Source organism: Dermacentor andersoni, chromosome 4 (genome assembly GCF_023375885.2).
Source record: "Dermacentor andersoni chromosome 4, qqDerAnde1_hic_scaffold, whole genome shotgun sequence".
Taxonomy (NCBI): Eukaryota; Metazoa; Arthropoda; class Arachnida; order Ixodida; family Ixodidae; genus Dermacentor; species Dermacentor andersoni.
In genome coordinates this window covers 80,905,547-80,929,240 of record NC_092817.1, presented here as the reverse complement: position 1 = coordinate 80,929,240, position 23,694 = coordinate 80,905,547, and the positions used below count along the sequence as shown (strand labels likewise).

Genomic DNA, 23,694 nt, shown 5'->3' with positions numbered 1-23,694 from the left:
GCGCCTTTCTGCATACCTCAAGAGATGCATTGCATTGCAAGTGATAGCGACGTCAATGAACCCTCTATTTATTTAGTGATAATGACAAAATAAAATAAAGTTGTCTTTTCTTTACTCGTCACGCATATATAAAGTTGATAACGAATTTTATTTTCGTTTAATGAATCTGTTTCGCTTTAATTAAAACGGTTTTTTTTTTTCTTTCCCAGTGTTTGTTCCCTCCCAACATAGTAGCGCTTCAATCGCTGGTCCCATAACCACCCTTGCTGATGTCGGTGACAATTTGTTCTGAACCGCCTTTCGCCGAGTAGCGCCTTGTCCTGTCGTCTTTCTTGTCTCTGTCGTTTTGCGCTAAACAAAGTATTCATGGTTTCGCCGGAAGCTTCGCGAACTATTTAGATCGACCTTGGAGCAAGCGTTTCCCACTACGCTGTAAAACGTGCTTGCGCATGCATGAGAAGATAACGGAAGGGATGAGGACACGTGGCCAGCCAACTCTGGTGGCTTTATTTTTCTTCTTCAATATCTTGGCCTTCTGCGCCACCCATGAATTTTTTAAGCTTCTGCGTCGTGTAAGTATATGCCATGGTGGACCACTATGGCGTCGCGCTGCTGTTCACGACCGCGGCGGCCGCCGTTTCGTGCGGGCGCAGTGCAAAAAAAAAAAAAAAAAAGAACACTCGTGCACCACGCATTTGGTGCACGTTAAAGAACCCCGGACCGTCAGAATTACCCCAGAGGGCTCCACTACGGCATGCCTCGTAGTCATATCGCGGTTTTGACACGTAAAACCGCAGAACTTAATTTTTAAGATCCCGGTCGCGGTAGCCGCCATTTAGTAGGGGCGGAATGCAAAAGCACTCGTCTATCGGGTATTGGGTGCACGTTAAAGAGCCCCAGGTGGTCGAAATTAGTCCACAACCACTGACGCCGTCCCTCGTAGTTAACTGCGCGGTTTAAGGACATTACGGCACAATTTATTTTGAGTGTCATTTAAGTGCTGGTGGTCCTTATGTTATCAAGATTTGTTATCCTTGCAGTAATTCTGCCGGCACTCGTCCCACCCACTGAGTGATCTGGCTCCGCCGACAGTCAGAACTAGCCTTAAAAGACATTCTGTCTCTCTAAAAGAAAATAAATAACGTATGTGTTGATGGCATCTCGCGAGGCCTTTTAGGCTCAGCTGGTCGAGTGGTTTTCGTTCTTCCCAAAATGATTGTCTCGGACGTTCTAGTAGACATTAATGACAAGGCACTGAAATGCTCTGACCTATTGAGGAGAAAAGGTAGGCCTTTTTTTTTTTCATTGCAGGTTGAAACAAAAGAATTATATGCATCAGTTGCGCTGCAGAAAGCTTCGCGCAACCATTTCTACCATTAAGCGCCCTGTAGAAAGAAAAAAAAGTACTGAACCCAAGATAACACCCCAGCGTACATTGAACAAACAGCATTGAGCCACTTATAAGAAAGAGAAGTGACGATATTTCAGCAAATATCAAAGAAAGTATCGCTTATCACCGATCCTCACATATGCTTGAGAACAGCCGGGTTATTTTTTTTTTTTCATTTTCCTCTTTTACCTCTGAAATTACAATTGCTTCCGAGTTTATATCGTGCCTTATGTAATATTGTCGTTGTTCTTCTTTTTTGGCGCGGAGTTCTGAAAGGTGCAGTTAAATGCACTGTTGAAACTGGGTTACGTGACCGAATCTGAGCGTAAAGAATGACGTGGCAATGGACCTGCTCTTTCTTTCTTTCAGTTCTGCTGATGCTGGCATCGCAGCGCATTGAGACCGTCGTGGTTGAGTGGTTCGGAACAGACGAGATGAAACAGAAAGTGCGTAGTGACATCACGACCAAAAGAGGAGCGAGTCCTAGCATAGTGGAGTGGATTATTCTGGCCTGGGTAATCGGTGAGCCACAGCTTCTACTAACGCGCTTTCATCTTTCTACTTCATTTTTTTTTTGTAGCATCACGCTTATGCATTCCGGAAAACAGCAAAGAACGGCTAATTAAGCAACACGCCCTGCATGACAAGTGTGATAGCTTTTCTAACTTCCCAAAATCCACACTGCTCGCATTTTAATGATAATAGGTGGCGTGCGGAACATAAACCTGTCGAGAACTTCCACTGAACGCTATTTCCTAGTTCAGATACTGGCATGAAAAGGGTGTCTGTATAAAACAAACGCTTGGATTACATTTACGAAGTTGGCATACGACGCTTTATGACTGTTACGAGTACTAGACGTCTTCCAGAAGCAACAAAGCCACAAAGGTGGTTCTGCCGCTGTGACGATATTCCCACAAGTCTAGGGTTTTCCAACACAAATGAGAACACACTTGCTGACGGAACCCCAGTGGCTCTACTCTTGTATTCCCTAATCAATCTCTGTTTTTCTGGTTAAACGGACACTAAAGGCTAATGCTAGGTGGACGTGGACATTTTAAATACCATTCTAGAAATCTCGCAGTGCTTGTCTTGTGCCAAGAAAACACTTAGTTTACGAGAAAATTGCATCTAATACATTTTTCGAAATTCAAATCTCCCGCCACCCAACCGGGGGAGCTGCGACATTGTATACGCCATCACCAGCCTTTGCTCCTGTCAGTAAGTAAAACGGCGCTCAACAGACGGCGGTACCGAGCCAAGACAGAGCGGTGGATTCGCCACTGCAGCTGCTTTTTAGTCAAGTGGCGTAGACCGTTCGGGCATCCCGTGGCATCACATAGGAGTTGAATTCTCTGCTACTTGCAGTTTGTGCGAGCTTCGCGAGCCAGCAAAACCAGCGCAGCACTACGCGATAACGAAACTACTGAAATGTGAAAACGTCGGCGGCGCAGAGACAAGCGAAAACGAAACCTTTCGACCACCCGCGTCGTTATCAATAGTAATTTCAATGAAATCTTTTCTTTTATAGATGAAATAGAACTGAAGAAGTAGCACTTTATTTCATCTTATAATACAATACAAGGATTTCCTTTTTTTTTTCGAGCGAGTAATTGAGTACTAGTGGGAGAACGTATCTCAGGAGTGTTCTCGTCATCGGGCAAGTGCTTGAATGTCCCGGGGGAGTCTCTAATGTCCTGCATTTAACTCAATTTCTCGATTATTAAGGCTCGTTCACGATAATATTGACACCTTAGAGATTCTCGGGCACTAACCTATCACTTTAGCTTGACTTAGTATTTGCCTTTAGTGTCCCTTTAAGCCACGAGCCATTCTTTTCTGTATGGGCAATGCTGGAGATGGAACCCAAGACGACGAGCAAAACGAGAGCATGATTAAAGCAGGAGCCAACGTTTAGATAAGTGGACTTGTCTTCGCTTCACATGTTCTCGCTTTGAAAAAGACAAGTCCACTTGTCGGAACGTTGGCTCGTGCTTTCATTCTGTTCTGGCTTTGCTCATCGTCTTTTCTATATGAATTATTTAATTCATGCATGCATCAACACTTCCTCCAACTAGTCATCGGCAAGACGCAGTAGTTTGAAAACCTGCTGATGCTTGTGCCACACCGGTGGCGCAAACATGAGGGGGGAGGGGCTCGGTAGCATGTAAAAGTAAATTAAAACGAGTTCAATGATTCTCGCCGCAACGTCCATGTGTAGTTTCTAGGCTCCGTTTTTTTTTTTTCTAGCACTAAGAACAAGAAGATAAACTTGAAGGTTCGCAATTCAAGTTTAACAGAACCTCTAATTAATGTTCCGCCGAAGGATTGACAAATTGCACAATAGAGGAGTTTCTAATTTTTTTCACAATTTGATAGACTCGTAAAATCATTCCGAGGGCGCATTGATTTCATTACAGCATTACAAAAAGTTACAATTGTAGACGTTTCGCGAACATGCAGGTGCTTTCCGATTATCAGTTATTTTGCCAGCGTTCATTATCAGTCTGTATTGTATTGAGATTGTTATTGCTGGACAGTTAAAAAAATCCATGATAACATATTGTTCTTGCTGCATGTAAAATATTTTCCGGCCTTTGTTAGTTTTGGTTTCTATACATTCTCATCTTGTGTTTGTTTCTCTCTCTCCCTCTCTTTTCTTTTCAGGTTTGATATGGAGTGAAATGAAGCAGTTATGGGATCTAGGTCTCATAGAATACGTCGGTGACATGTGGAACATAATAGATTTTATAACAAATTCATTGTACGTCGCCACAGTGGCACTAAGAGTCATAGCCTATTTACAGGTGAGGTACCACCGTCCTTGGCTCGTCCCGCCTAAACGCGCCTTCTTTGTCCGTATAAAATCGATCCTTTGTCGCTTTAACCTGCTGCTCATACTATGCCTTTTTCTTTCGTTCACTGCCTTCACCTAGGTTCAAAAAGAGATTGCTATGAACACTGGGACCGCGTACCTTCCCCGAGAAAAATGGGATGCCTGGGACCCCATCCTGATCGCCGAAGGCCTTTTCGCCACAGCCAATATCTTCAGGCATGACTGCTATTCCTGAACGTACACGTAGGCCGCGAGAAACATATTGCTTCAGTGATAGCGGACCCCGAGGCACGCCAAGAACAAGCGGCGCTCGGCTCGCTAAACCGAGTGCTTATTGTATATGTTATATCTAAGTGCATACTTTTGAGTTGTTTTTTTTATTTAGTCTCCAAGGGAAATTATGTTCAATCGCATTACCTGACGCAACGCTCGAGCTGCTGAGGAAAGTTGTATGAAATAACGCTAATGTCATAAGAACGGTCTCCGCCATTTATAATACTTTTTTTTCTCAACTGAGGCTAATATTTCGCCAATCTCTTCTTGCAAATACCTAGCAATCAACCGTAATGGCGCAGACCTGCTGTTCCGCGTTCCCTTATCTGGCAACGCCCGAGGTCATTGCACAACTTTGTGGCTTACGTGGAATGGCATATTTGGCGTATTGCGGATCTGTAGCTCCGTTCCGCACTACGATTTTCGTGCACGGTGGAGGTAAATTTTCTCTAGTTCTTTATGGGCTTTCTTTCTTAGTTTACTTTTAGTTTACTTCTATCTCAAGCAATATTTAGAAAAGCGTCGTGAGAAGACTCGGCACAATATGCTAAAGAAGAGGACAAAAAAATCTTGCTTTAATCTTTTTTTCTTTCTTTCTGGCTTTTTTTTTTTGTACCAGCGATTCCATATTGCTTGGCGAGGGCGCCTTTCGTCGAGTGTGACCCACCTGATCTCCTTTGCAGCTCCTTGAAACTGGTGTACATCTTCTCGGTGAACCCTCACCTGGGACCCCTGCAGATCTCCCTGGGCCGCATGGTCATCGACATCGTCAAGTTCTTTTTCGTGTACACCCTGGTGCTGTTCGCGTTCGCGTGCGGCATGAACCAGCTCCTCTGGTACTACGCGGACAGCGAGCGCCAGCTGTGCCACAGACTCAACCGCGACGGCGCGCCGGGTGCGCCCGCCGTCAAGAGCGACCACAGCGTCTGCTTCACCTGGAGGCGATTCGCAAAGTCAGTGTTCGGTTTTTTTTTCTTTTGACAAATAAGACTGCGTCACGGGCGTCACTAACCGAGCATTTTATCACATCCAAGCTGCTGACCTCTCGGTGGTCGGAATTTTTCGTGTCCGTCCGTGAAAAAACATTATCATCATCAGCAACGGCTAATATTCCCCTAAGCAAGCAAAAAAGGCATTGGTTCATCCCCCTCGTAAAGCAGAGACTACAAGCGCTGAGCAAAGTGAAGCGAGCAACGCATACATTCATTGGAATCACGCATACTACGTAGCGGACTGCACAGGGTTCAATAAAGAACAAGCTCAAAACAAGCATCTATCATCATCAGCAATGGCTCGTACCCCTGTAAGCAATGGCTCGTACCCCCGTTAGGCAGAGGCTACAAGCGCTCAGCAAAGTGAAGCGAACAGCACATGCATTCATTGGAATCACGCGTACTACGTAGCAGACTGCGCAGGGTTCAATGAAGAACAAGCTCAGAACAAGCATCTATCATCATCAGCAATGGCTCGTACCCCTGTAAGCAATGGCTCATACTCCCGTTAGGCAGAGGCTACAAGCGCTCAGCAAAGTGAAGCGAACAGTGCATATATTCAATGAAATCACCCATACAACACACAGAGCAGCCATACGTTTCAATAAAGAATAAGCTCAAACAAGCATCCGAACCATCAATACACCGCTCAGTCGCTGTAGCGATGGTTGTCCAACACTTCCGCAGGGCCGGGATGGCGAGTCAATGCTTTTTTTTTTTTCTAGTCAATGGTTTGCTTTTTTTTTTTTTTTAGTAAGATCAGTGGCAGCAGAGGACCAAAGCTGTGCGTGCCTGACAAGGGTCCTCAGAGTGCATTTAACAAAAAACTCATATAGCGCATTCATCAACACAGAGCAATGCAAACGAACTGCACGCATATATTAAATATCACCATTTACAATTCACATACAGGGACATGGGAAAATGAGTGCAATTCTGCAATGCCTCGCTAACTACAAAGGTATATACTTGCCTGAAGACCCTGCCGTGGTGGCTGAGTGGCTATAGCGAATTAGTTGCTGTTGCTGCAATAACGGACTAATATTTTTTTTTTTTTTTGTATACGGAGAACAAATAAGCTTTTCCTGCCTTTAGACATCTTTTAATGTCTGGATCCTTTTGCATAATAAATAAAACACGATCTTGCCTGTCTCAAGCAATGAAATTGGTAGACAAGAGAAATAAGTTATTCACGCAAGTTATGCTCAGCCTATGTTGTTGTACAGAAGGAAACGATGTGAAAGAGGATACTTTGATTGTCAGTGTCGGCACTTGTAATTGTTTTACACCATATAAATAAAGTGTGGGTTAGTAAATTATTCAGCACTTATTTATTATATGCAAGAAAGTGACGTTTGTACTGTCACTCCTGCATTAGGCATTTATTTAAAACCGATACAATGTTGAGTTACATGTCGGACCGCACACACTAGGTTGTACAATTTTACGTCGGCTTGTTATTTCTTAAGTAGGCAAATAACATTTCTGGAGCAAAACAAAATGCGACGGAGCAGATATTTCAATACCTGTTGAAACAACGTCAGCGCTAAAACAATGGCCTTGAAGGATAGTTTCTCTTTAATAGCAGATCTTGCTAGTACTCACTTGGAGGCATTATTATTATTTGTTTTGAACGCATATACACAATTAACAGGAAAGGGAAAGCAAGGAGCAGGCTGGCAATTGCCACCGGAAGGGGAACAACGCCTGCCTACTCTTCAGAAGGGAGGTGACCGCAACACAGAAATGGAAGATAGGAAGGAGGAGAGGAAAGAGGAAAGGAAGAGCAACAGGACAAATCTAAAGACTAAAGTATAAGACAGTACAGATCCCACACAGTAGGGAAGGTCACTGAAGGTCACGCTAGTCGGAGGCATTGAAAAATTCAATAACGCGTCTAGGTGAGCTAGTTGGTATATGCTTTAAAAGCAAACAGCGCCAAAGGCTGGACGCGAAAAAGAGCATAAAAGACAGCTCGCTGATTCAACAATGATTATACAATTATACAATGTCACTAAAATCATGGCAATGTTACTACAAAGGCCTCACAGATACCACAACGGCGTGCTCACACTAGGAATTTTTTCTGATCGTCGGTTTCAATGGTATGCAGCCTCTTCGAGTCATCGCAGACTCTGTTCTGGGCGAGCTTCGGTCTGATCGACCTGGACAACTTCGAACTGTCGGGGATCCAGAGCTACACTCGCTTCTGGGGACTGTTGATGTTTGGCTCCTACTGCGTCATCAACGTGGTCGTGCTCCTCAATCTCCTCATCGCCATGATGAACCACTCCTACCAGATGATATCGGTACAAGTGTTGTCTTATATACCTTACGTGCTTCACGCGAAACCTTGCGCTCGGATCAACGGCTCACTGAGGCACGCTTCGCCTTTCAGGAGCACGCCGACGTGGAGTGGAAATTCGCCCGGTGCAAGCTCTGGATGAGCAATTTCGAGGACGGCGGAACGGTCCCTCCGCCCTTCAACGTGATCCCTACTCCGAAGACCGTCAGTTACTTCCTCCGATGGTGCTACCGCAAGCTTTGCGGCAACTCCCGGTCGGCAAAGAAGGAACACCTCAAGACTATCAGGGTACGCCTGGCAGACCCTGTGCCACAATTAAGTGATTATACATACTTGCCTGCGTGTGCTGGAGTGAGCGTTTTTCGTTGCTACTTCTGGAAAGTGCGCTGTGCGGTTGACTTTCTCGCGGTATGTCCATTTTCAAACAGAGAAAAGCCAGGCAAGCCAGCGAGCGAGACATGAAGTACCAGGTGAGGGTTTATTATTTTTTTTTAAGTAGCCGCGCAATTCTGCCTATGCAATGCCGCGTTATTAACCGTCCCTGTTTCAAACCGCCCACGTGCAGACCATCATGCGTCATCTGGTACGGCGCTACATCACGAGCGAGCAGCGCAAGGCGGACAACCAGGGGGTGACGGAAGATGACGTCAACGAAATCAAGCAAGAGATCTCGTCTTTTCGGTACGAGCTACTCGAGGTGCTCAAGGTTGGCGGCTTCAACACCTCTGGGGCCAGCGGACAGAGCCAAGGTAAGAATCCCTCAACCGCTTTCGTGGCTGTGTAGGGTGTAGGGTGTAGGGGAAGGGGCCAAAAAATAGAAAAAAATGGGAACATCACGCCCATAAACGGTCACTGGCGTCAATGAAATTCAGAACTGCGGCAATCCTATGGTTGTGTCAGAAAGTGTCAGTGATAGTGTCAGAAAGGCGGCGCACACAATAAGGTTAGTGCAAAAGTTGGAGGACGCTTAAGAGTGGAAGGTGATAGCATTCAAAGATCCGACAAACACCGTCCGCTTACAAGCTGCCTGAGCGGAGCGTCGCTGCCGTCTTTCGCAAGCGAGGATGGATGGATGGATGGGTGGGTGGATGGATGGATGGATGGATGGATGGATGGATGGATGGATGGATGGATGGATGGATGGATGGATGGATGGATGGATGGATGGATGGATGGATGGATGGACGCACGGACGGACGGACGGACGGACGGACGGACGGACGTTATGAGCGTTCCCTTTGAAACGGGGAGGCGGGTTGCGCCACCAAGCTCTTGCTGTTATACTGCCCAATGTCCTACCTAGGTTAAAAATGAAAAAAAAGGAAAGTTCGTCTCCGTCTTTTTTTTATGTCGTTTCCCTAATTTTCTTCCACCAATCTTCCAATCACCTCTTGCTAATTTCTATTGTGGACATGTTTACGTTCCCTCTGCTCTCGCTGAACCCTAAGGCTTCAAGGAGGCGAGTGGTGCCTAAATCGACCGCTGGGCAGATACCTTCACATTCTAATAAAACATGCTGCATCGTTTCCCTAGCTTTAGCGCAGCAAGCACATGTTCCTTCCTTCTTCTTATATCTCGTGGTCGATGCGCGCGCCCTCTCTCGCGCGCGCATCGAGGCACCTCGCTCGCCTCGCTCTTTCCAAGATGGCTGCCTCTAGTGACATGTTCTCGACCATGCCGTGCACTTCAACTACGCCTTTATGTTCGTCTGCGCAGCGCAAGCCACAAAAGCGATTTCGCATAGACGAAAATTTATGCTTGCTACAAGAAGTGGCAAGTGGTGACCATTTGAATACACCGCAGCATGGGAGTATGTGGTGCGCGCTCTGCTGTGCGTTGGGCGTCAGAAAGACTTGGATTAGAAGTTGCAGTAGCGTCTAAGTATATATACGACCCTCCAGCTGGCGCCAGTTTTGAGATGTTGTTAACACGTTGTTTGATAAATTGATGTTTTCGCTGAATAGAAAAGAAAGCTTTAATCAGTGATCTAGACAGATGAGGCATGTTTCTTGCATTTTAAAGCAAGAAGACCGTTTACCTATAGAAAGATACAGGACAACAGATTTAATTTCATGTGGCAAACCTATCAGCCAGAATGCGCAACCGGAAGCTTTCCGATGTCACGAGCTACAGTGCTGCCACAGCGCGGTTAAAAGAGCTCTAACATCTGCAGGTGCGCTCGTCCGTGCTTATTTCACCGTTGTGGCTCAGTGTCAGTGGTTATGGCGTTTTTCTGCTGAGCACAAGGCTTCGGGTTCGAAACCCCGCCACTAGGGCCGCAAGTCGACGGAGGCGGAATGCAAAAACGCTTCTGCATCGCTCTCTGGGCACGCGTTCGCTAAAGCACACATTAAAGTGTTCAAAATTAATCCGGAACTCTACACTTCAGCATTTGTCATAGCATATGTGTGGGGGCGCAAGACACTTGCAAAATTATGAAGAACAAGCTGGCGCTCTTTATGCCCGTTTCTCCTTTCTTCCGCTAACCTCCCCCCCCCCCCCCCTTCTTACGAACACTGAACTCTCCCTTCAATTATTCTTGCCTTAGTGTCCTCGTCTCTCTTAATTGCGTCTCTCTATTCTTTTTTTTTTTTTATGAAGGAGTCTCACTCTAACCCCCCCATGCACTCCTTGATGGATATTGTTCTCTCAGTTCTAGAAGCATGTACCGGAGCAGTACTGAAACAAAAGCAGGTGACAACAGTGGAAGCAGCGTGAACTTGCTTCGGGGTTTAAACTTCCTGTAGGTATTCCGCACATATATGTTCCTTGCTCTCGTATTTACCGCCATGTCTGCAGTACAGTAATGTGATCGAAAGTTTCACGAGGGATGCAGCAACAGTTTCACTCCAGACGTTGAATGTGACATTTTGCGAAGAGAAATGCGTGCTTAACTCTAGCTGAGCCTTGAGCAGCGTACACGTCTAATAGTCACATCAGAGATCACGTTTGGTCTAGAAATCTGTAAAGCTTTCTAGCGTATTGTCGTGCAAGCATCTGCGAGGATATCTCTCTAAAACAGATATTTGTGTACTGACTTCGAAATTCTTGTCACTGGTACCGTCTTTAGCACCACGTGAGACGTTTTTGCATGTGGAGACGTTGACTTTCGCTGTATTGTGTAGAATATCACGTACGCCTTCGAGGTGAACCAGTGCGCCTGACGGAAGAAACGAATAAATATGCACTCTTGTTCGATGCTCTTCCCTTTCCGTCTTCTCCGTCGGTGTACACATGGTCGATTTTAGGTCAGCTGCGCTCTGCTTGAATATTTACAAACACGTACTTTTGTGCTCTTCTGACTTGAAGTCGCAACCTTTCGGTATTGTAACACATGCAAATTTGAAGTGTTGCTCACCGCATTGTAAAAATGCGGACACATAGTGCTTGAATAAATAGGATCGATTTGCACAGGCCTCTGTTTGGACGAACAATAATGAAAAACAGCACAGAGAATAAGGTCTATTTGCACATTCCGAGTTTGAAACGTTTGCGGAGCGAAATGAAATAAAGGACTCAAACAGCAAGAAGGAATAGGCCACGTTAACCTTCCGCGCCCGTAAGCTGAGCTGCATGCGTCGAGGAAGTTTTGTGCGCTCATGCGCAAATATAACTGTTATACAGGCAATAACATATGACCTTAAATGGAGACGTGCTATTGAGCAATAGAAAGTTCCCGAGGGTGCGATGCCACTTGCTCGTCCATTCTTTGGCACAGTGTGTCAAGCGTGTTAACCAAACCTACCCTTCCTCTTAACGCGCTGGCACTTGATCTTCCGCATGCCCACTCCCCAGATACTTCACGCCTTCGGTAAAAGCTCTTACTGCACTTAAAATTGTCAGATATCTCTAAGGCTTAGCTAAAGCTTGGCTGTGGATTTGTCGTGTTCGCTGAGAGATGTTGAGATAACGAAAGGTTCCGAATAATTGTCTATAAGAGGCAATGAAAACCGTTGATTCTAGCTTTTAATCAGAATCACTGCAATGTAATCTAAAACACTCAACGCGCTCAACAAAGCGCAATCAGCAAAGCACTCAGCATAGCGTGGCGTCTGTAATGACCACTGAATAGAGAGTTTTAGAATAGGGGCCCCAATGGTTTGGCTCCCTAAAGAAATCATGGGTGTTAGCGTTGGGGCACGCAGGGGTGAAGAGTTTTAGAATAAGGATTTGTGTTTGCGGATAGCATCTTGCGCTGACAGCGTCACTACGGCGTCAAAGAAAAGCTATTAGAAATAATTAAATAAAATATACCATTTTATGATAAGAATAGTAATTTTGACTTTCGTGTATTCGCGTTTAATTACAATTTAGAGGTTATTCTGTAAGCAGCAAACAACTAGTTGCGCTTAGTCTTGAGTAACCGACCTTACGTGCCTTCACCAGCCAAGCTAAGCCGTGTTAGGCCTACGAGCCATAACATCCACATCGAATTCGGAATCAGCGGCGTCTAATGAATCAATCTTCATAACACACGCTAGTTGAGAGAAAGCGATAACCGCAGTCACTTCTCCTAGCTTGGGAGCTTCACGCGTTAGCACGAATCGAACCCAGTTTGGTGCTATGTTAGAGCCGTCGCTTCAATGGGTGCCGCCATGTTTGTTTACTTAAACTTTTTGGGCAACTTTTGGATCTCTCGCTAAATCAGTGAAATAACGTGCCCAACGCAAAACCCAAACGCAGTTTGCGTCTCGCGCATGCGCAGTGGCTTCGACGCTATTTCTTTGGAGCCCCTATTCTAAAACTCTCTAATGTGACGTGTACGTTGGCGCAGGCATTGGTGGCAAGAAAGGCCGCCAGCGAGAGCGCCGCCTCATGAAGGGCTTCAACATCGGCCTCATCGAGGGCTCCGTGCCGAGCCCGCCCGAGATCAACATCGAGGAAGTGACGTCACGGAAGTCACCCGTCTCTCGGTTGGCCCGCCTGGCGCGCCTCGCCAGCAAGAACAAGGTGAAGCGCGGCCGCTGGGGCCACCTGGTGGAGGCCACGCGCAGCGCCCGCGCGGCCTTCTCGCGCAGCCGCAGCGAGGAGACTATGAGCTCGAGTTCGTCCGGCTCGTCGGTGGGCCCCAAGGGGCCCGACTCGGTCTGCAACTCGGAGACGTCGCTGTCCATGCGGGGTCGCATCTCGCGCAAGTTCGGCACGCTCACCTTCAGCCGGTCGCGGCTCACCTTCTTCTCCGAGCATGACTCGCTGCGGCACTCGTCCTCGGAGAAGCGCCGCGCGCACCGCACCGTCAGTGCACCGCCCTCGTCGGTGCTCCCAAGGGCTGCGATGCAGGTACACCGCGTTCCAGCGCGATATACGCAGGCACGCAGGTGGTCAGGCACAGGGTCGTTAAGCAAATAGAGGTCCGATTCGTCAGTCAGCATCTTCGTGTATCTCTTGCTGGGTTCACAAAGGACTTCGCCGTGGCACAAAACCGCATACATACAGATGCGAAAGCAGAACAAAGTGCTTATCACGTGTGCACCTTTGAGCCTGTAAACAGTGTATAATTTGCCGTCTTATGCAGTGTCGTTCAGCCAGAAATAACTCGCTCAACAAACATTTAGTAGCGGTAGCCAGTTGACGCCGTGTCTGTACGTAAGGCTCACGAAATGGAGAAATACATGCGCAGAAGTGGAGACGCAGTTAACGAGACGTCTCTGTGCAGACCTTTGGGCACACGTATCACAAGGAGGATGGAGGTTGTGGATAAATTCTGAGAGGCGTAAGACCTCCGCGCCTCTTCACATTCGTTAGGACTAAACACGAGGGTGAGGGATGTCGTTATATGCGGAGCATTTTTCCGTTAGTAGGTTGATCTTAAATTGCTGGTTTGTGTAGCACAATATTTCACGAAAACAAGCACACAGTGAAGTGCCGTCAACGAAATCAATTATAAGAAGCGCACGCTTTACATGCACATTCTTCGAAACGCTGAATCTGGCGGAAGAAAGGTCAGCGAAAAAAAACTCTGCAGGGCAAAGAACACTTAACGTTCACACACCTAAATGCAAGTAGGCATGTCCAGCACGGGGTTCTCACCACATACTTGATACACCGGTTTGCCCGGTCTATTCTCAATACAGCGCTGTATAGTATCGTTCGCCAATGTGAGTGCCTTTGCCTTACACAATAGTACTGCATCCTCTCTCTCATCACATATTCGCCGTAGCCACGTGCTTTTCGAGATATAGTAATATGTCTAGTTTTTATAGACTGCAAAAATATCGCCGCATCCCAGAGCTTCAAGGTTACTATAACTTTATTTATTGCGATGGTGTTTCCTTGTCAGCTTCGCCTTGCATGATGACGATTATCTCTGATGTCGTCTTTACGTTGTGTCCAATCAGTACACAGGTGAAACTATCTCGATGGAATTTAACGACGAAGCCACGGCGAGCGTACGAACAGCAGTGCAGGGAACCCAAAGTGTTCCCTGCACCGCTGTCACACCGATGCCCGTTTCGAGTGCTTCACTAATTGCTCCTCCGTGATGACACTGTCCTCGGGTCTTCTCCTGATCGACTCCCCGCTAAATTCTGTCCGTCGATGTAACGCACTATCTTTTATTGCTTACCTTTACTTCCCTTTCTGACCCGCAGCTACCACTACGTCGCGGGGAAACTTAGCTAAAACTAGACTGCGACCACTTCCTGGTGGCGCACTATCTTGGAGCCTCGAGTTCCCAAGTTTAATGACCCAGGTTCCGTAACCAGCTGGGATGCTTTCTTTAATTTATTCACCATATCTTGTATAATGTCATGCGACAAACCGCATTGACATTTAAGCCATAATGGCGCACAGGTTTGGTTCAAATGAGGAAGCGCAAACAGAGCGCTGTGCTTGTCGTGCATGCTTGCTTGCATCGATCGATTGTTTGATTGCTCGTTCGATTGGTTACGCACTGCTACTGTGGAGCACCTATACATTTCTGTGCTTCGGCACGATATATGACCACGCAGGCCGAGCGCCAGGGTGCAGCCGATGCCGCCGCGGGCGGCGGTTCGTGCAACGTGCTGGCGGCGGACTGCAAGCTGTCGCCCATCCCGAGCTGCGCCAGTTCGAAAGTGCCCACACCGAGGAACTCTATAAACGGCACCCTCGAACCGGACGCGTACGTGGGCGGCGCCGGAGGTTCTCGCGACTACGTGACCGCTGCCGCGTTGGCCATGGCGGCGACAGCCGACGACCTGCCGCCGTCCCCGCCGCCCCCGACCGAACCCTGCGACCTGCCCACGGTGGTGGTGCAGCCTTCGTCGGAGCACGAGGACGCGCTCAAGGACTCGGACGAGTCGCCTGCCAACGGGTCCATACCGCTTCTCACCAGAGTGTACGGGATCGAACCCGTCGGCAAGCCGGCCAACATGGGTTGGATATGACCGAGCGTCTCGGGGTCGTCGGCTGCGCACAGGCGTCGACGGCCCTCCTTTATGCGCACAATGAGCCTGGAGTGACGATGGTCAGACGGGAAAAGATATGCAGGAGACAGCAGTGGTTTCGTCAGGCGTGCGACGCCAGGGGCGTTCATGCTCACAATAACGGCTTTGTTTCGTTCTCGCGACAGTTCGACGCGCTATCTGCCAAGAACGATATGAGATCTTCCTGAAAATAAGTCACTGTATGAATTTCACGGGCCGGGCAAGCTTTTTCAAATAGGGAAATCTATTTTGTCTTGCTTTTTATCAAATCCGTCTATTTGAAAGTACTCCCCTTTAAAGTAATTAACGTAACTACATACACAATTACATACATAATTACATTAACGTAATTACATGCACTTACAGTAGAGGTTAAGAATTTTTATATTGACCGAATGGATGCCAAAGGAATTGAAGCGCAGTGGAGGACAGTAGAGGATTAAGAGCATGGTGCGGCGATATAAGTAAATTTGCAGGCTTTGGTTAGAAGAGGTTTAAACAAGCCTTCGTCCTGACATATAGTTTGTGCACTATGGCTGGTCTACTTCATGAATGACTGGCAAGTATTCGTCAAACTTGTCGTAATTTCTGGGAATGATAGCAAAAATTTGGCGGCTCAATGCTATCCTTCAACGTATTCGCATTAGCACAGCTGAAACTGGTGGCTTCGAGTCACAACGGCTGCTACTACAAATTCCACATGCATCATCAGGAAACAAAGCTGCAAGAAACGGCTGTGCGGTACTCAGGCTTATGTATGAAAATGTGCATCCAGAGTTTTTATGATCATACATTTCTCACAGTTAACTTTGTATCTATAGAAAAAAAAAAGGGAGGTGATAGAGGAGGTTGCTGTCGTCCTTTTCATTTCCTTTTTATCTCCTGGCATTTCTGAAATCCCGCGATCATCTAGTGAAGAGCACTGGAAGCTGGAGCTATTCGAGCACTAATCGAGGAATTTAATTTGTGCCTACACGCCCGTTAACCTGACTGCTGCTTGGGCAAAAAAAATTTAAAAACAAGAAAATAAACATGGTAGTGCGACGCGACAGCCAGAAGCCGCCATCTCTCCTGCCTACAGAACCGCCTGATGGCAACTGTCACCGGTCAACAAAGTCAACACTCCTGCGTGGTCATTCTCTGCACGTCAACGTGTGCTCTACTTCCAGCCTGCTGACACCTCGACAGGCCACAGAGTATAGCTGTGTATATATGCGCTGGTGGGGACAAACCGACGAAGCGAAAAAGACTATGCGCCAAACCACACTGATGAGCTTTGAGCCAAGCCAGCCAAGAAGCAAGAAAAAAAAGAATGACTTTCGGCCTCTCGACACTTTCCCTTTTTGACATGTGCTGTGTTCGCGATTGGACTTGACCACTTGCATCCCCAGCGAGTTCCGCCGCTCTGTTGGCTGTGTTTTCCTGTTTGTCTGTGGACGGGGCTACCGTTGGAGTTTCTCTTTCCTTGTTCGTTGCGCGACCGATGAAGTTTTGAAGCTGAAAGCAACGTGTGCTTCAGTTTGTGTTTATGCATCCTGTATGTTTGTTGCTCTTTGGGAAATGTTCTCTGGCGTAGGTAGTAGTCGTAAGCATAAAACTATAAGGCGATTTGTACAGCTTTCTCTGTTCTAGCTTTGTCTGCTCCTTTTTTATACGTATATTTGCGTCACAATTGGTCACAATAAGGGAGTGTTTATCACTTTTAAACTGCGTATATGTCAGTGCCTAAAAGCACTTGCTAGAGTCCCATCACAGATTGCGGCATACTATCAGATGGTGATACCCTCTTTACGTGCATCGTTCCAAAAATATCGATAACTACGTACACTCTTAAACAAAATTACGCCCTTTAGGTAGTATTTTGCCACTCAACAATAATGGTCATCTGTCTTGTCCACATTTCCTTTCTTTAACGCTGCGAGCCCAGTACTTCCAAGTCACAAACGGCATGCGCATTATCAGCATGACAAAGCATTCTCGACAGGAAGGTAGCGATCTAGCGCAGCGTTTTCAAGAAAGGAAACGCAAGCAAGACAGATGACGATTATCGTTGTACGGCAAGATACAACCCAAAGGGTGTACATTTGTTTAAAAGGGTACTTCTCTACCAATGTGGCTGACAGAAGTATAGATGATACAACTACCGTTTTGCTGTTCCTCATCTTTTTTCTTGACATTTCAAGAAACCTACAGAGTGGCATCCGGTATGCAGAACAACGTTGATACCAGAGCGTTATGTGTCATGCGATATGAACTGTATTTGTGCACGAACGAACAAAACGTACGTAGCTCGACATCTTTTTGGCAATTGGAAAGCACTGTATCTAAGGCTACAGCATTCGACGAATTACACCTGCAAAGGTTGTGTATTTTATTCATGATGTTCTATTTCAACTGCTAAGAAAGTTCATTGACGACAAATTTATTGAAACACAACATAATTCTTATAACGACTTTTGTGAGGATAGGCAGACACCATAACGCGTGTGATCACAGAAGTCTGGTTGCAGCACTCCCTCAGGAAAAAAAAAAAGGCTAATCGGGAACGAATTCTGTTGCGCTTCTCGATTGTCTAACGCTAGCGTAGGCCGCAATGACACATACTAATTTTTTTTATGTACGCTTCTTACCTCAGGTTCAATTCACTACTTCCTTCTTACTTGCTTGTCTGACGTGCGAAAGAGAATTCGAACAGATATGGTCCAAGACCGTATTAGGGAGCACATTGAGAGATCATACTGATATTAACGCCCTGCCGCTTACAATAAAAGGTGTTTACAACTGAAAATAAATAACGGAAAGTTATTTTCCCTCGGAAAACAGCCACCACAGCGTTCTCAGCAATCATGTTATTCAGCGTTTTCGTTCTAAAATCTATGCTGGGTACATGCCTCCGACGCCAGCGTCTGGCCACGGTGCTAATGTAGCCGCATACGTTGCAATCTTTGTCTGGAGCACTTTCACGAACCCCCGTCCCCGCGCAAGCCTGTCGCTCACGTTGAGGATTCTCATTTTTCAGACAACGTGGGGGCAATATTGTATGGCGCGAGCAGGTAAAGAAGAAGGATGAGCAACTAAGCTACTGCGCATTTGTTATGTATGTAAAGTCTGATTATATTTGTCGGACGTAACGGAAAGTAGGAGACGCATACCTCTATAAGTTATTCTCTTATCGGTTTTCACGTTCATTCTATGGCTTGCCCAAATGCGGTTTTATCTTCCTGTGTCCTGTTTAACGAGTAATGCATGGTGCACTTATATATTTATTTATTTATTTATTTATTTATTTATTTATTTATTTATTTATTTGTTTGTTTGTTTGTTTGTTTGTTTGTTTGTGTGTTTGTTTGTTTGTTTGTTTGTTTGTTTGTTTGTTTGTTTGTTTTCATTCATTCATTGGAGGGGAAGTCATGTTCTTAGATATTCTCTTAAATTCACGTGCTACGAGAGCGAATTACAGATCCCACTGAATACTAAAGCATCGGAGTTTTGACACACTATGCCAGGTGTTCTTCTTTAACAGTGAATCGGCATTTATTGTTCTTGATGAAAATGCTTACTGCAACTTTTTGTCTCCCAAAGCCTTGCATGCGGCGATGTTTCCGATTGTCCTCGAGTACATGATGATACCCACAAGATATTTCTCGAGTTTACTGCCCCACATGCTGGTCTTGAAGCAACATATTCGAGTAAACCTATATATTTTCATATGGTGTTGGGCCGTCTACAAAAGATTGTTTTGAAACAATGTAAATGAGTTCGTTTATCCTTTTCCAAAAGGCTGTATCAGCTACAAGGATGTCCTGTAGCATTTCTTTTACGTTAGCAACACTAGTTGTATATACAACATGTCGAATATTTATTATGTGATCCGAGTACCGTATCGAATACTCACTATTCGAATCGAGTACTCACTATTCGATTCGGAAAGCAAGACGATGGGTCAATATCCAATTCGTTATATTAATGTTACAATATTCGTAAACGTCTAGAAATTAATAGGTGAATAACTGTCACGCCCAAGTTTGTGCAAAAGTGTCAACTAGAGCTCCATAATATTTCGCAGCACATCTGCAAAAATGTTGCTCTTATTGTGGCTATTGTGTTTTACGTGTCATTGTTCGACGCCGATAATTGTCTTATCGGCAAGAAAAAAGAACTTGTAGTCAGCAATTTGTATAACGCGAACAACATATTTTTTTTTCAACCTCGATAAGGCTTCAAGACATATCCCGCATTTAAAAAAGCCCGTCACATGCGTAGTTAGTTGTATTCACACCGACACTTAGGCGCAGAGTACTGGACTGATCACATTATCCTTGCTGAGCGATGAACCGCGACCAACGTGTTATTTAGTTCACTGCCCTCGCGAAGTAAACGGAGTCGCGATCAACAGATGCGAACCGCTGCCCGAAAGCCAGCATCCTTGCCCAGGTGCGACCGATGAATTATATATCAGACATGCCCGAGCTTCTGTACAATTGCAGTCGTAGGACAAATTCCCTTCTTCACAGACATATGAGGCACGAATCGCACTGAAAGGACTCGGGCGCTTGAGTTCCTTCAGGAGAAGAAGCGTGGACTGTTGGACGTAGTCAAAGCATAGCGCCGTTTCATCCAGCTTTGTACAGAGCTTCACGACACCATTTTTATCCAGCTTCGTAGACCGCAGTTGATAAACTCAGCGAGTTAGCAATCGATAGTAGTAGTAACTATCAGGTGGCTTGAAAAAGCAGGGGACGCGTGAGTGGAAGCTCCAATTTAGTGCGTCCGACGTGTCGCTTTAACGCTTGAACAAATAAGCGAGCAAATACTTGACCTCCCAAGCGGACGCCGATGGCCGGTGAACGCAAGAGGTTATACAGAAGTTAAGAGCGTATTGCAAATTAGGACGATGATATTCTGCAGTGTATAAGTATGCTAGAAAGTCGAGCTTCGCCTAACACGAGCTTAGTTCGGGACTATATTTTTTTCTATAGGTGCGATGACTTACGATTGTAAAATAAGCACTCATATTAAAGACCGAACTATTTGAATATATAGCGACTGAATCTTCAGCATAGTGAACTTAGGTTACTGAACACTCAAGTAACACACTTGACTAAATGTTTCCTGAAGATCTCCACTCCTTTTTCACACTCCCTCGTATAAAGCAAGAAAAACACAACGGCTGCAGAGACTTACCAAAGCGCAAGAGAGATAACTTAGCTATAATCTTTCTTAAGAGTTAATATTTGAAACTTTTCCCAGCGCCGATAAAATGAAGCGCCACAGCTTTCTTTGCCCGTTTGCCACTTGTTTGTTGACGGTTGCTAACCCATAACTAGGCTTCAGATCCTATGCACCTAATTCCATGCGAACTTTGCGCGCTTAAGCGCGTTTCACTGGCACAAAGTTACTAGTAGTCTAGCGTCATTGCTGGTGCGATGTACTTCCCAGTAACATGCAGCCGCCACGCCCCCGTGCGGCGGTGTTGGGCGGAGGGTATACATGCAGTGCTTACTCGTAGTTGGGAAATCTGCCCATCGGTAGCTCGCCAGTTGAAACTGCGTAAGTAGCTCCAGACATACGGCGCTCTTCTCTTAGAACAGGTATTTTTATCGATCACGTACATACTCGTTTCTGCAAGGTAAAGATCACGCGGTTTAACGCGTCGCCTCCTTGCAACTTAATGACCACGAGCGACGTGATGCCTTTTCTTAGGTAGAGGCTTAAGTGACGACCAAGGTTCTCCGAAAGCACTCAGGCAGTTCGTCATTAGCATGGATCAAGAACTTGTTCGGGAAGGCGGTGTGCCAGGGCAGGCCGGAGGACTGCCGTGTCTTATTGTAGCTTCTTTGTACGCTTCGAGCAGCAGCGATATAACTTGCCACCGTTCATGAAACTGTTTCTCGTCCATTCCATCAGTACCTTCCCTTTTCCATTCACCTAAATATATAGAGTGAGAAAAGAGGTACTACTTCTTTTGTTCTGTTCTACGCCAGACTTTCCTTCTATGCAAGCAAAAGAAAAAAAAACGGATTATGATATCTCGCGGTATTAGCGTAGCCGATAAGCAACCGCAGATTATTTTCTCACGCCGCTGTTTCTATAGGCCCATTCGGCTTTCTTCTTTTATTTTTCACGTTTTCTTGTCCTCATCATTTCCTTTTCTTTCTGTGGTTACTGGATCAGCGGAGTACTTGTCCAGCCCCCACCCTCCAACGCACCCTCACGTGCTCGTACGTGTTCTGCATCTGACATAGTACAACGGTGTCACGTGGCCATTGGGCATCGTAGACGAGCTCCGTCTGTCGGGGACGTGCTGTCGCGTTTCAGGGCAAGTAGGTTCCTCGCACAGGCGATCGCAAGCGGCCTAAGGAGCTCCCCTTCGGCTGTCTGAAACAGCGAACCAGTTCATGCGATGAGGTCTACGTAGCTCGTTCGAGTAGCTTTTTTGCACACCCTATAGTGCTGTAAGCGCGTAGTTTGCAAAACGGTGACTAAAAATTGCTTCGCAGCGGACGCTTCTCAAATGTACTGGGGCGGAAAGTGACTGAAAATCAGGCTGGAAGCTAAGACGCGAGATCCTGCAGTTCTGAAATACGTTTTTTTTTTGCTTGTTTGTTCGTTTGTTTGTTTTGTCTTTTCGGCCAGACCAGAGTTATGAGAAATACCAGTGGCGCGAATGGTTAAAAGCGCGGAAGGAGTGCCGTCTAAAATTTAAATACGTAAATACAAGGTCTCGACGTGCGCTCCAGGCCATTTCTCTTCGTATTGCAGCATCATTTTACTCACCGATCCATTAATTTGCATGTATTACTGTTCTTTTGAAAATGTAGGCAGCGTATCTTCAATGCATGCGTTTACTGCAAGAATATCGGCCAGATCTATTCACTGCAACGATAGAGACTGCATCCGAATGCCCGATTCTAGGATGACCATGGGTTCTCGCGAACTGAAATGGCCTACCGGAGGACTTGTGGGGCGTGCTTTAGAGAAGGCAAAGTTCAAGCTACGGGTACTTTCAATTCACTCCTGTTTTGGTGATGATGATCAAAGACGTAAAAACCTGCTGTAGTTGTCACTATTCGGCCCACAACTGGGAGCGACCCTCACAAAAACACCCCTGTAGTTCTTATTGTTTTCCTTCGATCCCACGCTTGTTGGAGAAGCATAATAACCCGAATTGTTTTTGTTTTTTCGTTATTATCAAAAGAGACTATCGCTATCACACTCCGTTATAGTACTGCGTGCGCATTTATTAAGCAGTCATCTATATGCACAGTTGCCGGCAGCTTTCAGAAAGTGTAAGAAGCGCAAGCTTTCGCTTTTTCTTTTTTTCCCCCTTTTTTGGTCTTGGAGCGCAAGAAAGTGAAAGTACCAGATGAGCTAAACCCCGTTGCAGGCTTTGTGGCTAGTGTGATCAATTAACTTAGCGTGTTTTCTATTTGTTGGCAGCTGCCAGAAAAAGTTTGCAGGCATGGAGGCCCCATTCCGCTTTGCTTCGACAGAAGCTGACAAAAAAAGAAATCAAGATAGCGGAAGTTTGAATGATTCGCACCAAATTCTACCCACGCCCTTCTGCGGCTGACGGACGGGCCTTTGAGCGAGATGGATTGGCTCAAAAAGTTTCAGTTATCACATCAAATACTGGTCTGCGGTTTTGGCTTATATTTCTTATGTGCCGTTTTCTTAGCCGTAAGCTCGGGCTGCGAGGCACGATTTGGTTGGGACGAAACATTATGTTGTTGTGACTTTTGTCGTTGCTTACCTGATGGGAAAACTTGGACGCCGCGATCACTGTGTCAAGGTGTGGAGTCCCATAGCTTCTCTTAAAGTTTGTCTGTGTTGCTCCCACACCATGTACAGAATTTTTGACTGTTCAGAGATGTCAAATAAAAGAATTCTGCTGATAATCAAATTTGTAGCGTTTTCAATGAAATTGCAACAGCCTACAAACGTTGTCAGAGCCTTGTGCATCGATTTACTGAAAAAATCAAGGCTTAAAGCGAGTTTTGCCTCATTGTTTTTTTTTCACAGCGAAAGCTGTATATGACTAACCTTCCGTAGTTTCTTCGGCGTCCGGCAAGAGAAACGACCTTAGCAATTTCTAACAAACTCATACGGGTGCAGTGCGGCGGCGCAGATGTCAAAATGTGGAACAGATTAGAACGTTCGACGTGAACAATAGCGTGGCGTCAAGGTTATCGCAGTATATAAGCAGGAGAGGTATCGGCGCTAAAAACAGATGCATTATCGATGGGGCAAACACGTATAGTTCGTACACCCGAAGAACAACATGCGTACGAGGAGCGCCGGAGAGAACAGCAACGAGAATGTAAACGACGCCGGCGCGAAACAACCCCCGACGATGAACGTTCCCGTGGTGCTGAACGAAAACGACAATCGCGAGCCCGGGCGCCTCCGAACGAGCAACGACGCGACTCGCAACGCAAAAAATGACAACCATTCCACTCTGTGAATATGGAACGGCAGCGAAAGCACTTTGC

At 46.1% G+C, this 23,694-nt stretch overlaps 1 protein-coding gene across 1 annotated transcript in view; it reads left to right on the top strand.

Moving 5' to 3' along the window:
* Window positions 1-23,105, top strand: part of LOC126536371 (transient receptor potential-gamma protein-like) — a 56,421-nt gene extending 33,316 nt beyond the window's left edge. Inside the window, exons 7-16 of the mRNA XM_050183302.2 lie at window positions 1,760-1,912; window positions 4,058-4,197; window positions 4,327-4,442; window positions 5,183-5,452; window positions 7,605-7,800; window positions 7,890-8,084; window positions 8,225-8,266; window positions 8,362-8,545; window positions 12,571-13,076; window positions 14,747-23,105. Of these exons, the coding sequence (XP_050039259.1) occupies window positions 1,760-1,912; window positions 4,058-4,197; window positions 4,327-4,442; window positions 5,183-5,452; window positions 7,605-7,800; window positions 7,890-8,084; window positions 8,225-8,266; window positions 8,362-8,545; window positions 12,571-13,076; window positions 14,747-15,163 (2,219 nt within the window). The 3' untranslated portion in view covers window positions 15,164-23,105. The remainder of the gene's footprint in view (window positions 1-1,759; window positions 1,913-4,057; window positions 4,198-4,326; window positions 4,443-5,182; window positions 5,453-7,604; window positions 7,801-7,889; window positions 8,085-8,224; window positions 8,267-8,361; window positions 8,546-12,570; window positions 13,077-14,746) is intronic.
* The last annotated feature ends 589 nt before the right edge of the window (window positions 23,106-23,694 follow it).